The sequence below is a fragment of the Saccostrea cucullata genome, unplaced genomic scaffold, assembly GCF_032062105.1.
Source record: "Saccostrea cucullata isolate Sc308-1 unplaced genomic scaffold, CSIRO_AGI_Scuc_v1 ctg621, whole genome shotgun sequence".
Lineage (NCBI taxonomy): Eukaryota > Metazoa > Mollusca > Bivalvia > Ostreida > Ostreidae > Saccostrea > Saccostrea cuccullata.
This window is the reverse complement of record NW_026929514.1, coordinates 140872-155861: the sequence shown is the minus strand read 5'-3', so window position 1 is coordinate 155861 and position 14990 is coordinate 140872. Positions and strand designations below refer to the sequence as shown.

The 14990-nt window shown below is 33.3% G+C and overlaps 1 protein-coding gene across 1 annotated transcript; it reads right to left on the bottom strand.

Annotated features, from left to right (window-relative positions):
- Positions 1-641: 641 nt before the first annotated feature.
- Positions 642-14243, bottom strand: LOC134281076 (rhodopsin-like). The gene is made up of 3 exons (XM_062763538.1): positions 13645-14243; positions 3481-3614; positions 642-1651 (listed from the first exon to the last, which is right to left on the bottom strand). Exons 1-3 carry the CDS (start codon positions 13827-13829, stop codon positions 843-845), a joined length of 1128 nt encoding a protein of 375 aa, XP_062619522.1. The 5' UTR covers positions 13830-14243; the 3' UTR covers positions 642-842.
- Between the last annotated feature and the right edge of the window lie 747 nt (positions 14244-14990).

Below are 14990 nucleotides of genomic sequence, written 5' to 3'. Positions count from 1 at the left end.
TTTTAGACGATACATTGTATCGAGTTTTAAGATGTAAGGTAATGCCTATTTAGTGGAATTTTATTATACCTGTCAGATATTATTTGGACTTTTCAAATGTTTATGTTGACGGGTTCATTTATGTCGACTTGGAGAAATGTTTTGTCAACTACATGTACAAGAGGTGTCAGAAATATGTAACCATAACATTCCATATTATTTTGTTTGTTCTTTAATGTCCGTCTGGGGATTTTTTCACATATATGAAGACGCCACCACTTGCCTGCGGAGAGCTGGAAATTTTGTCCTGTACTCGCCACTTACGGCCATTCAGCAGTGAGGATTTTGTTCGTGCCAGCACCTACTGGGACACGGGACATCGGTTTATACGGATCAACTCCCTACTTCGTAACTCTAGAGCAGATGTTCTTACCACTGGGTCACGCGGGCGACCATTCAATATTTTAGTCGAATAATTACCAATTTTTCTTCTTATGCGAAAATGATTGTGATTTTCAGCTCTCAACATTCAACAATGAATGCATGGTAGAGTGGCGTTGTTTATTATTAACTGATGCAATATCATCAAACTGTCTGTCATGTACATAGTCTTCAACCCATCAAAGAGGTCCAACTCGATGATATTCATTCACATGCATTCATTAGTGATTCTTAAAATTTTACTAAAGAGTAAATTAATATAACATTTAATATAAAAATACATATTTCTATAGTTCACTGAAATGTAAAAACAAATATTTAAAATGAAACAACATATTTTTTTCCAGAAAGGATGAAAATAAAATTATCTTTTCAAGAGACTGAACAGAATTCACAAATATCCAGGAATATTAAATAATGAGTTACACGACCGTTTCTCTATGGAATTCTTTGCGATAAAATGTGTCTGATCGACCAGAAGATGTTTGCATTTCATTGTCTAATTTCATTAAATCCTTGAAATCACTTTTGATCTTTCGTATTTTCTGCTTATGGAATGGGAGTTTGTTCCTATATTTGGGATGGAGTAAGGCGTATATCATTGGATTGAGTACTGTGGAGATTTTGGCGAAAATTCCAGGCACCGAAGACACTAGCGGCGTAATGACACTGGCATCACCAAAGTTTCCGATCGTGGCAATGATGGCGTAGGGTGTCCAAGATATACAGAAAATAGAAATAATCACTAGAGAAACTTTAGCCGTCTTCATATGAACGTTCTGGAACTTTTTGATTCTCCGGCTATGGAATGATAAAGATTCATTTCCACTGCTACACCAGCTGACAATTTCTTTTTCGTGCTTTAAAACTTTGAGGTAAATTCTGACATATGAGCAAATAATAAGGAAAAGCTGAATTGAAAAACAGAAAACAAGAATGGAAACCACGTACGATTTGTTATTCACATCGCGAGAAAAGAAGTCAAATGTACAGGACGTCATGGAACCTTCGAGAATAAAAGATCCCCATCCGATTAACGGACAACTAGCCCACATAAAGGAATATAGCCAGATAAATAGTATAGCTACACCGACTGTCTTACTGGAGGTCTTGACTTGCTTCCATGGCATACGAATCACAATAACGAAAAATCTCTCCATGGCGATCACTGTCAAGGTATTTATTGAAATAAATCCAGCCATCGCTCCGATGAATCCATACACCTGGCAACCTATGATAAAAGAGGAGTTATATTTTTAAAAATGTAAGAATGAGACAGAACGTGGGATTATATACTAATTGTTAAGCTTTTATTTGCACACTGAATTGTCGACTTATTTTTCGTTATTTCCCGATCATGACAAGGAGCACACGGTGGGTGTGACCGGTCGTCAGGGGATGCCCACTCTTCCATGGTACCTGATCCCACCTCTGACGTTTTGGAGGTCCGTGGTTACTCTCTCTAAATTTGTATTGCTTAAAGGATTATTGAACTTGAATACTGTTCGTTATTTCCAAATAAATAATTAGAATCTTATATAAATCATACATTTATATATTGGTCATGTCCAGTGCTCAGACTATAAATTCACTTTTATCATGTCAAACTTGTAAATGTGTCTTTGATTCATGTGAATCAGTAACTTGTTTCAAAGTATTCGTTAGGGGGCGTGTCAATCGCTTATCGCCACAGAAAAATTTTACTTCTTTAATTTGCATCAAAGCATATGGTTTCGATTTTCAGGACTCTGTGCCTTTACAGTGGTATCATCTATTCATACGAGTTTCGATTTTTCACAATTTTTCTTTATTTTCACAATTTGTTTCAAAGTAGTTAGCGTATGTTTTAATGAATTTTTCACTTCACATACGGTAACTCAAATACTTGTTTCTTCTTTCAAATCTCTATTAAAGCTAATGTTTGACACACTCCTTATACAAAGAAGTTCTCGAATCTAATATTTAGATAATAAACAATTGTGATAACAGATAACAAAGCAGAAAATATTTGTCAAATATTTGTCTTTTAAATCAAGATAAACATCAAACCATACAAATCAGGAGCAGAGCAAAACGGACCTTTAACTTAAACATCAGAGGTGGGATCAGGTGCCATGGAGGAGTGAGCATCCCCTGCCGACCTGTCACACCCGCCGTGTGCTCCTTGTTATGCTCGGGAAAAGACGTAGAAAAATCCTAAGACAATTCAGTGTGTAAAATATAAAAAATTGCAATCTTACAACAAGATCACTTTTATATATACCTGCCGTACAATCTATACTGTTTGATGCAATTTCATATATATTTTTTCTTATGCACACACAAAAGTCGACTTAATTAATTCAAAACTTTTTGTACCTTAGCTCAGTATTTCCATCACATTGTTTAATTAATAAACAGTATATACGAGTACTAGGTGCAAACTTTCACTCTACAGTCGGTATATTAAAAGAATAATTTAAAGGCCAAAATGCATTTGCACTTTTGCAAAACCAAAAAATCAATAAATTAGCTTAACTGTTCGAAAATAAGGTGGAAAAATATTTTTCAAAATATTCGAAGGTCACTCAATGCCAACACCTGCTATTAAAATCGAGGTCAAATGGTAAAATGTCTGTCTCACTTACAGTTACGGATTTTTATCGTTCGAGTTCAATCTTAGAACAAATTGCTAATGAATATTCCTTCCTTTTGTATTTTTCTGCCGAAAGATGCCCGGTGCCGTAAAATTGACAAAACAAAACTTTCGAAAATTGAATTTAAGTAATTAGTTTTATATCTAAACTTCACAAGGATTTGTTCTTATAAATTCAACAGCTAGTATGAATGCTTGATATCGACTTAAATATTATACTTCAAACGATTGTTTTATTAGACAGTCATAATCCTTGCCTTTATATACCCACTTGAGTCGAACATTCTTTTGACATGCCAACAAGGGATTCACCAAGTTTCTATCTAATCTTTCCTACTTCCTGAATAACGAAATATATCAAGGTACAATATCTTAAAGGCGAGACATAAACACTGACAGCTCGAACTATTTATTTGTCAACAAACCTATATATCCAAAAATCCAATATCCCCGAAAACTGGATATCGCCAACCAAGGCAGGTTTCCAAGGGCGAGAAAGGTGTCCGTTATTGCCAGATTTAGTACAAGGAGATTGGACGAAATTCTCAGACTTCTGTACCTACAATGTATAAATAGCATATATATAGCTATAAACAGATTTCTGTATATATTCAACGAAAACATTTCATTCTTAATGCATATTACATCGTCATGACAAGAAGCAAGCAGCAGGTGGGACCGTCGACAGGGGATGCTTACTCCTCCATGGCACCTGATCTGAAGTCCCTGTTTATTCTATTCCCTATTTGTATTGTTTTGATTGACGTTTGAGATTGATTTCTGTTTGTTATCTCCATATTCATTGACTTAAAGCCTTACTAAGTTAACTGTATATACTGGAATATTTATAACGGATATATGTATCCCGAGGAATAGCAAGTTAACTTTATCAGGGGTCACCTGTCCCCTACCGTCTCTCCTCTATATTACATTCAAACAAACTTTATCAGACTTTGATACATACACTTAAATATAACTATACTTGTTTAAGTCTCTATGTTTTTATTGTTGATTTTTATATTGTTTCCTCCGCTCTCTACCGTAATGAAATGTTCTAAAAAGTATTCAAGAGAGCACAACATCAAGACTTGAGCAAGTCTAGTACATAATCTAAATCGAGTCATGCAACAGCGCTCCTAATCCATCTATATTTTTTATGTAAGCAAACTCTCAGAAAGTATAAAGTAAGATTTCTCCACACAGTTCAAAACGTCAGACGTCTACGTTTTATAAATTATACAAGGTCGTTCGTATAACTGAAGAAAAAAGATATAAATTACATATCTCTAACATGCAGTTGTGCTTTTTTCAACAATTCTGCAGATTTTCCAAACAAATTGAGATTTTGCATTGTCATTTTTTAATTTCCGTCAAATTGACTGCAGGTATTCACAGAACTAAATTCTCATTTCAACTCCCAGCCTAGAACAAATCTATAATTAATGCCTTAAGATTTCAGAGCCGATAGCCATCAGAAGAAACTTCTCAATTGTTTTACATCGGCCGCGTGCAGGATGAGAATTAATGACCGCAGAAAAGAAATAACAGATAAGCTAGGTCTCTAACACAAGTACATCAATATCCATAATTAACTAAACAGAATGTGATAATAGGAGTCAAATAAAGGCATAAAAAGCAGACCCATACTCACTGACTCGTAAGTTTCTAAATAAATTATCTGCGAAGAGGTAAAACTCTTTTTACTTTGCGTTATCAATGAATTATGTACAGGTGTTATATAAAGTGTCTGATTTACAAGAGGAAATCAAAAACACCTTGGTCATCTTCACCTCTTCATCAATACATGTGTGAATTCGATATCATTTACATAATTTGTTGATACCTCGATAAAAACAATCAGAACAATTTAAGTACTTTTGAATTTACGACATTGTATCTCCGATGGCATAAACTTTATGTTGAAGAAATAATGAGAATTCTGGCTGAAGGGTGAGTTCAAATGTTACTGTTTCAACAGTATGTATATAAAATACACTTTCACCTACTATAAGAAAGTATTGGCTTATTTCTTGTCCCCACTTTCGCGAAAGTGAGAGGACATATAAAATCTCATTCGTCTGTCTGTCACAAAAAACCTTTAACCTTGGTCATATCTTCTGAATGAGAAGAGGTGGTTTTCGTATTTCACAGGTGCATAACCTGTGACAAGAGCTTTCCAAATATGATTTGATTTTTGACTCCGTGACCTTGACATTGAGGTTTGACCTACTTTTCAAACATTTTAACGTTACTTAAAATGATAGAGCCTTCAAATTACACATGTACATTATTTAGATAAGGTTTTTCTAATAATGCTATGATTTTGACCCCGTGACCTTGACATTGACTTTTTTTCCAAACATGTTATTTTCTTAACTTTTAATTGAGAAGAGATAAGGCTCTCATATTTGACATGTGCATTACCTGTTACAAGAAGTGTCCGAGAATACTATGATTTTTGACCCATTGACCTTGTTTGACCTAATTTAAAAATAATTAATGTTGGTGATACTTTTGAACGACATATGTCTGGTGTCCAAATAATGGCATCTCAACCATTAAGACACCGAAAGCGGGGAACCGCATTTCATTGAATTCGCTTTTTAAACTTAAAGGCCTGCCTTTTTTCTAAATTAATAATTTAATACTTAATTACAGACGTATGTCCAAATAAAGGCGTGCTATATTTATTACAAAAGTATGTCCCAATAAGATATTAACCTATCCGGTTAATTGACTTTGTTCAAGCTACCTTTATGTGTATGACAGATTATTTGATCATCAACTCTATTAGGTAACCATTGCATTGTTTAACTAATTTGATGAAATTCGAAAACATGTTAAATTTTGATTTTAATAAGGTTCATAACTGTTTAATAAATCTGCTATCACTCAACATGAAATCTTGGAAAATTCCTTCATTATTATGTGTGGTGGCCTCTCTGTCTACTACGAAATCCATAGGCCAGCTAGCGCTACACCTGCGCCTAACTTTTCTCATCTCTTAATTCTTAACCAGCCTAAAACAGAACAATGAGGTGAGGGGAAACGTATACACAGGTCATGATTAATTCTCACATGCTCTAATATAACACTACAGTGACATAATTAGATACCATAAAGATCATTGATTTAATCCTGTATTTGTTCCAAGATCTTACTGCTCTCAAAATACTCTTTAATACTTCTTCTTATCTCGTAAAATACAATGAACGACCAGAAATCTATATAAAACACAGAGAGAATGTAGCTTGTCTTAGCATCATTTACAGATGTAAGTGCTCTGTTGAGCTATCGGATTTAATGTTTTATCTGTCAAGTATCTCTGTAAATCCTTAGGATTGACCGAGTGAGTGTTAGTTTGATTAATTTGATCTCTGTGAACATGAGATGTTAAAAACCCTTATATTGCTTTGATATGAGCCGCAGATCAATACATTTATTGACCCGGTAACAGCTGTCAGGAATTTTAGGACCAAGAATTTGTACATATTTCTGCAGAACCACACCTTTACGATTAATAATAATTATGCTATCAATTCTTGAATGTCTACATTTTAGTCTATATCTGTTCCAAGTATGCACGGTTCTACTAGCATTTCATCATCCTATAAGCCTTTTAGCTGAAATAACCAAGAAATTTTCATATATTTGGGGGGGGGGGTCTCGGTATGATATTTGTTTTCTTTGCAAATGTGTAACTATTCAGACCTAAAGTTTATTTTCCTTCCTTCACTCATAAATTGATACAAGTGCATATTTATGACAATAACTCATCGATTTAAAATTCGGACGACGAGAATGATTCATTTCTTCTGTATAAATCATATTTTATTTTCCATCAAAATCAGACACAAGCAGGAAAAACAGCTTGAAGACGACCGTTAAACAGAATGATGAGAGGAAGAAATGGACAATGATTGAGGCAGTATTGGACTCTAATCTTGCCAGGTTCTTCATTCAGATTTGCACGTATGACGTATTTTGTTTCCATATTTCAGTCTTAATGAATCGTAGTTGGCATTCTACTGGCTACAAAATTCATTATATACTAGATATACAGCTTTGAGATAATGTAAATGTATTTTAACATCAACGTGACTTTTTAATCTATATACTTCTTTCATAACAACTTGGTATTTACTATTGCTTCGTTCAACCAATGTTACTAAGGTTTCTCGGACTTCTAGTTAAGTGTTTAGCTTCATTGAACGATAGGAAACAAGTCTTCCATTTATAGTCTCACCTCTGTGCTCTAAAGGTTCTATAAATTACATCAGTTTTAGCTCCACTGGTGAAATATTATAGGAGGTCAAGTGGCCATCGCCCATCTGTCTGAAAATGTTTACAAAATGCTAACTCTCATGTTTTATTCAAATTTCGATAAAATTGATACAGTTAATTCAAAAGTAGACCGTATCTAAAATCATCTTTCATTTATCTGATTTGATGAAGAAAATTCGTTAAAGCTATCAAAGTTATAAAAGTCAAGGTATTTCTCTTCAGATTGATAAATTTATTCCATTATTCTGCAATTGTGTGCATTTCTTTTCTCAAATGCGAAGGATAGGAGATTCGTGATCAATTTTAATGGGATTTGCGTGTTCCACTTAATTATACGAAGCATCATTTTAACATCATTAAGTCTTTTTACCTCTTTCAAGGCTCCAATACCTAGAAGTGCGACAAGACGCGGAATTCGTACAATACAACAAAAGTTCAATGCTACCACTAAAACAATTCCACTGAAGGATAAATATAAATATATCATAGAATTAAAAAAAATACTATCTTGAAAAAAAACTCATTAAAGAATCTTTGTCTACCTTTGTCATATCATTCGTCGATGTAGAAGATAAAGTTACTTACATGTTTCATGTAAGATTTTAAAGAAATTGCACTTTAAACAAAAAAATCTATTTGACTTTGTTATATTAAGCAATTTTTATTGCACGTGGTTCTCCTAAAAAGGATGAATATAATGATAAATAAATGTTGAATCTTGGTAATCCAGTGAACAATATGAATTGTGTTAAAGTGGGCAGAATCACGATTCTCATCAAGCCTAAAACAGAACAATGGGGTGAGGGGAAACGTATACACACAGGTCATAATTAATTTTACCTCCGGTAATACGAGACGTGAGATCAGGTGACTTGGAGAAGTGAACATCTCCTGCTGTTAGCCTTGATATGTATTAATCAGGTAACAAAACAGGGGCTTGGTTAAAACAAACTATTTCTTTTATACATTTTCACAAATTAGAAACTTAATGCTAATTTAAAGGGAATTCAAGCTGCTTTTTCTATTATAAACCATCCTTTCAGTTATCATTGTAGAAATTGTCAATAAAGATACCAAATTGCTCCAATGATTCATTTGACAGTAATTTGTCCATTAGATATTTTCCTAAGAGATACAGCCTAGCTGGCGTGATTCTACAAATAAAACAAGACGTCGAAGTTCTTCCTACTGCTTCAGATCAGTGAAAGAATATTGTGAAAAGAAAGTAAAATGTCCAGACTTCTTATCAGTAATTGGGCTGTTATATCAGAAAGTTTAGCCTGTAAGTTTATGAACAGTTACTTTAATCTGAATATGAAAACAGAAAAAATAGCTATTAAACATGTATGTATTAGATGTGTACTCCAGTCCTTCAAAACTGATTGAAAAAAAAATATGAAATTACATCATTATCTCTATTCTTTAATCATAATGATTTTTATATCATGTTTGAAATAGTAGTAATATATTTATATGTACAGGGTATTTTAGAAAACATGCAACCATTCTTTTTTTTCACTTTATTGATAAGCAAATAGAAACATTTAAAAGTTTTATATAAAATATTCTACTGAAATTCTTCTTAAAGATTCATTTAATAATTCCTTTTTTCAAGTCTGTCTTGCAAGGTACTGAAAAAATATATATAACTTAAGGGGGCAGAAATATGCCACCATAGTATACACCCATTTCCATGACCATAAAATAGGTACTGTTAATCACTAAATTACTTATTTTCGCGAGATTGTCATTGACTATTTGTAAGCGAGACATAATTTTCAGTAATAGTTGTTATTCCGCTATATAATCGTAATGAATACTTTTATTTTTAAAATTTAATTTTGGTTTTAATTGCGCGAAAATAAAGTTTAGCGAATAAAAAGTGTTTTACAGTAACCATAAAAAGTACACACTTTAAAAATATAAAATTCATCCAAGTGAATCAAGCATTTAGTTCATAAATCCTTTAATTATCCAATAAATATTATATTTAGTTCCCTTTAGCATACAGGACCTTTTTCATGTTTTATTAAAAGTATTTTATCTATATAAAACCTAAAGGTAAACAGTAATTTATAAAATAGATTTTTGCAAAAATACATCAATTAAAAATATGGCCTGTAGAAGTTTATGCTGAGAATCAATACATTTATAAAACCTTTATTTATCCTTTATTTAAGTGTTCTCGCTATGCACATCTCTCAGTTGAATTAATTGTATCATGCATACAAAACTAGTAGACAGACGATTTAAGGTGAAAAATTTATCTGTAGGTACAATCCACACCTGTTCATAATTAGATCACTGTGCTAACATACCAGGATTGAATTTATAACCACTGCAGTGTTATGGTCCCTTTTTTGCCCTTTCAAAAGTCAGGAAAATCATGAAAACAAGTAATCTTACATGTACTTACATGTAACCACCCATTAATTTATATGCATGTCATATAATTCGAAGTGTTTAAATCATGATACGGTACTTGGTTTATAGGGATAGTACAAGTAGTCCATTATTAAATTCCAGATATTTGAAATTGGAAAAAAGTGCGACTCATATCAGTTTTACATTCCTACCCCCTACCCCCTTTTGTCAGAATCCTTGGACAAAAATCATTTAATTTAGCTTGCTCATATGGATGTGATACCGTAATAGAATTGTTCAAAGAAATTACAAAAATATTTTAGGTGCATGAAAAAGGTTGTAGGTATATTTTCACTTGTCTATGCAAATGTCATAAAAAGGAAATATTTTCCCTGGAAATATATAATGTGATTTTTGAAATGTATCCAATACCCTTTCTCGATATCAAGGCTCTCATGTAAGTAAATTCAACCTTCTGGTCCCGGCATCATTATGCCTCGGTTCAGAGTAACGGCAACAAAAATATTTCTGGTAAAATTCAGGCGTTCTGACTTGCAAGAATTATTCATAATAATTAAGGAAAGTAAACGATGTGAGTTAAAAGAGTAGATTTTATCATGACTATAGCTACTTGAATGGCTAAGACAAAAACATGGCGCTGGTCAGAAATGACTGAGGTGGGCTAGCGACGCCGTCATCAATTTATGTGACCATTGTTGGATGCTCTTGCGTGCATGTGGCGTTATCGCCAACTCGATTCACCTCATATGAACAAGTGCTGGTGAAAAAATTATTTTTAACACTGATTAATCGAATTTCAACAGTGATATTCCCTGGATATACAGCTCAACGCACATTTTTTAACTCCCGTGGTATTCGCACAAATTAAGGTCACATTGTTAAAATACAAGCTTGTGTAACGCGACAACAAAATATATTTTAATAGTGATTTATAACTTAATTTTGATCTTATTCCATAACTTTAATTATAATTCACACATATTAATTGGTAGGATTTTTATATGCTCTTGGATGATAGATTATGACAGTTCCAAAATGGTTTTTTCATGGTTTTAGTTTCTCGTCAAATGCAGCCGTCTTTGAATCCGTTCATTTTAAAGCATACCTTTGACTTGCCTAAATACAGAAACAATGCATTTCAACTTTCAAGTAACTTTTGTATTTTTTCTGTACATTAATATGACACTAAGGCGCAAGATGTCATAGAAGTATCTCTAATCTGTTCGAATGGTTTCCGTGTTAAAAGATGGCATCTTTTCAGGTTAACTTTCTGAAATCTAGCATCAAAGAAAGATATCAATACGTTCCAATGCAAAATTTCAAAGTTTCAGATCATGAATGTAAAAGAATTTTCTTTTCAATAGTAACAGTTTACTATTTTGAAAGATAAACAATGCTTTATTATCCTATCCTTTGACATGATTTCTTTTTTGCGGTTTTGTCATTTTTCGGCGCAGCATTTCGACAAAACTAAGACAAGTACTGAAAATTTGCAAAGTACTTAGAAAAATGCTCATCTCTAAGAAGTCAATTTGAACATTTCAACTAAAAAGTATCCAAGAAAGTTCGATTAATTTGTGAATACCTATGGTAGAATCATACCCATGTAACATCATACAATTTATAAACATTCTCTTTTGAAATATCGAGTTTCAAATCTTCAGATACATGTAACGATTTTAGAGACTATGCACCTTTAACATGAAATATTTAATAATATAAGGTTATGTCTCGTACTAAAGCTCCATAATTTTAAGTTTTATTGAAAGAAAAATGTGACCTTAATTTGTGCGATGAGCTGTATGTTCATTGGATACTTATTAGCCCATTGAACAATTGTATTTGACATTGCTAATATTGTTAATGGGATATTTGCCCATTGAATCATATTGTATTGATTTGACATTGTGACATTGTTGATGGGATATTGGCCCATTCATTTGACTTTGATAACGTTGGTAATGGGATATTGGCCCATTGCATCCATATTGCGTGGCGTTGTGCATTCGTAAACTTTACCCAGCTTTGGGTCGCCAAATCTGTTGTTGATTGTTTGGGAGGCGAGCTGTTGGCCGCTCACAAATTTGTCATATGTCACCGCGACCAGATATGCCAATCTTAAAAATAAATCTTATCAACTACCAAAGAATTATAATAATTTATATTATAACACCTAATATAAAAAGACTTTTTGAAAAAAAACGTCATGGTATCAGTTAATGTTGGAATACTGCCAACTCGGAGATAAAAAGGTAATGTGATCAATCTCTTATTATTTTTATTTCTAAATGAAATGGTTAAATAAATGAATGTCGACTGTAGAAACTTCGATTTTTGTGCAATGATCATCAGTTGTGATTGATTTTAGCACTATCTCACTCTATATACATATAATATTATGACATATCTGAAAGTGATATGTTGATATCAAGTTATCATAATGATGACAAGTGCGGTTTAAAAGGATGGTGAAGCAGTGGGTAAGTAAAAAATATATTCGTCATAATGATGACCTTTTTTTCCAAACCAAACTTTGTTTGCCGTCGAATTTGTCACCAAATGAGCGTCTATAAACATGGCATATGATTACATGTATACGAACTACTATTGGGAGACTGGTTTGTTGCAATGTGACCTCAGAGGATGGGAGAGAGATACATAGTGGGAGACAGGACAGCGAGAAGGAAAGGGTGACGAACTGAAGTACGGTGAGAAATCGAGGGCATCAAATTAAACCATCAAGGGCGATAAGGAGAAGTGGTGACGATTTTCAGGCCCGTGGTAAACAATTTCATTTGGGATGCTAAATCAGAAATTTTGTCATTTGGGATTGGATATACAACCAAGCAAAATTTTCTTAACCAAAAAAAAAGATCTGAAGAAGATTTATTAAGAGGACACAAGCATAAAGTGGCTATGATTTTGAAAGTTATATACTTTACATAGGCAAAGACATTGTGGGCACGACCTTGCCCCCCACCCCACCCCCGGTTCCAAAGCCATGGTGATCAACTGAAGGATTAAGGACGATGAATATAGGAAATAGGAAGCCTGAAGGCTAAAGCAACAAACTGATGGATCGGAAAGAGAAAACTAGGGACAATAGGTTGAAAAGAGGACACAAGTTCTAAAAGAGATGTCAATACGATAGCTTTTGAGTTCTGGGAATAGCAGTTCGAGTACCAGTCTCTGCTTAAAAAAGGGGCATTGTCATTCTAGAGTTTTACCCTTGTCTTTTCTTTCTTGCAAGTTATCATCGTAGACAAGATTACTCTCCATGCATGCTGCCATTGCTTTATCGTGTTTGCTGTGATAAACTCGCTTATTTCCCACTCGTGCTTTTTATTCTTAAAGGCCGTGTGTCATCTAGACCCAAAGAATGAGCATCCAAGTTACCCCATCAGAAAAACCCTAATTGCCAGATTCTTATAAACTTTTATCGTTTACACTAAACACTAAAATGTTGTTATATATTGTTTGATATGTATCAAGTGGGTTTTTTTTGTCTCTGTTGTTAATTAAATCCAATTTTTTAAAATAAATTTTACTTTTTTTTTTATTTTACTCCTCCATGGCGCCTGATCCCAGCTCTGAATTTTTGGAGATAAATACTCTCTTCAAGTTTTGATTTTTTAAAAAAAGAAAAATAAAATTCCAATTTTGATTCCATGCAACTGCAGCTTTTTTTTTTTATTAAAAAAAAGATTTTAATTTTAATTTTTTAAACAATGAAACATAGCTGTGCATAATGAAATCAAATTTTAATTAAAATTAAATTTTAATATCAAAAAAGTTTTTTTTTAAATTAATTACCCTAATTATAATCGTTGCTATAATAATAAGCGCGAGTATTTAACTTTTAATTTCATTATTAAATCTGGTTCCAATTTCATTCTTTATAATTTAAATGAATCCCCTACCTGTAAAACATCCAGATTATAAAGCCATTGGAAGTTAGAGAAATTATTCCCACTAATGTCGCAACCACACCGAGCACCAAGTGAACTTCTTCTGAAACCTCCTCATATGGCATCCAGTGCTCAGAAACTATATTGTGCAATTTAAAGTTTGTTGAATTTCCGGAGGTATGAAGAATATGTTCCATACTCCACAAAGAGACTTAGTCAAGCTCTTGTAAAAAATCACATTATAGCACACTAAGTAGGAGAGAGCCCAAAGTTGGTCATTTGTGAGTGGGAGAATCAATATATAACTACTGCTCGTCATGCCAGGTACACCATCACATCCTACCACAGAAAGAAAGGACAACTGGTGTCTTCACCTTATTATCACAGGGAATCAATTCCCAAATTACACACATTGCGTTAAAACATTAAAATAAGCCGCTCTGCTATATCCACTGATTATGAATATCTCCTTTTTTACGGTTCGGATTACATATCCTAGATATAAAATGGCCAATGTTAAAACAAATTCTAATCAAAACTGCAGTATACTGGGGGTATTTTGTGTGGCAACAGTAGCTTTTACATGCAGCTGGCTCACACTGAAGTAAGAGCTCGGGAGGGATTATTATTTCAGATGCTTCCACGTTATCTCTTACTGTAAACAAATAATTGACATTCATCGACTGCTCCAACCTCATATTTTTAAAAGGTTTATTATTCCTAGCAAAAGTAAATAAACAAAACAACAAACCTTATCAGCAGATAAAGAATTCATGGTAATTATAAAAAATATATTACAAATGGGAGTGATATAAAGCAAGTTGTGTTTGTGAAACAGTGATGCCCCCGTATGGCAGCTTATGGCGAGGTTTGAATTTTCTGAAATGCACGTCAAACTCCAAAGGTCAAGGTCAAAAGACCAAAAGTGTTGGTATCCAAAAGAAAGTTCTTGTTACAAGTGACAAACCTGTGAGATATGAAAGCCCTAGTTCCAACTGTTCAAAAGTTATGTCAAAGGTTAAAGTTTTCAAAAAGTTGAGCAATTGAAATCAATGACCCTTGGTAGAGGTGTGCCTGGTATGAAAGAAGAACTTAGTTGGTTCAACATTGAAAATATACAATCTAATTAAAATTAGATCTTTGATCCGCTCCAGTTTGATCGCTACACAAAGTGTAGCGATCAAGCTGGAGCGGATCAAAGATCTAATTTTAATTAGATTGGAGACACTCTAAGGTCATAGTCAAAAATATTTATACCCCCTGAAATGTCTTATCACAATGAATACACATGTGAAGTAAGACAGCCCTAATTCAAACTGTTCAAGGTTTAGCTAAGGTAAAAGTGTGGTATTTTCTCA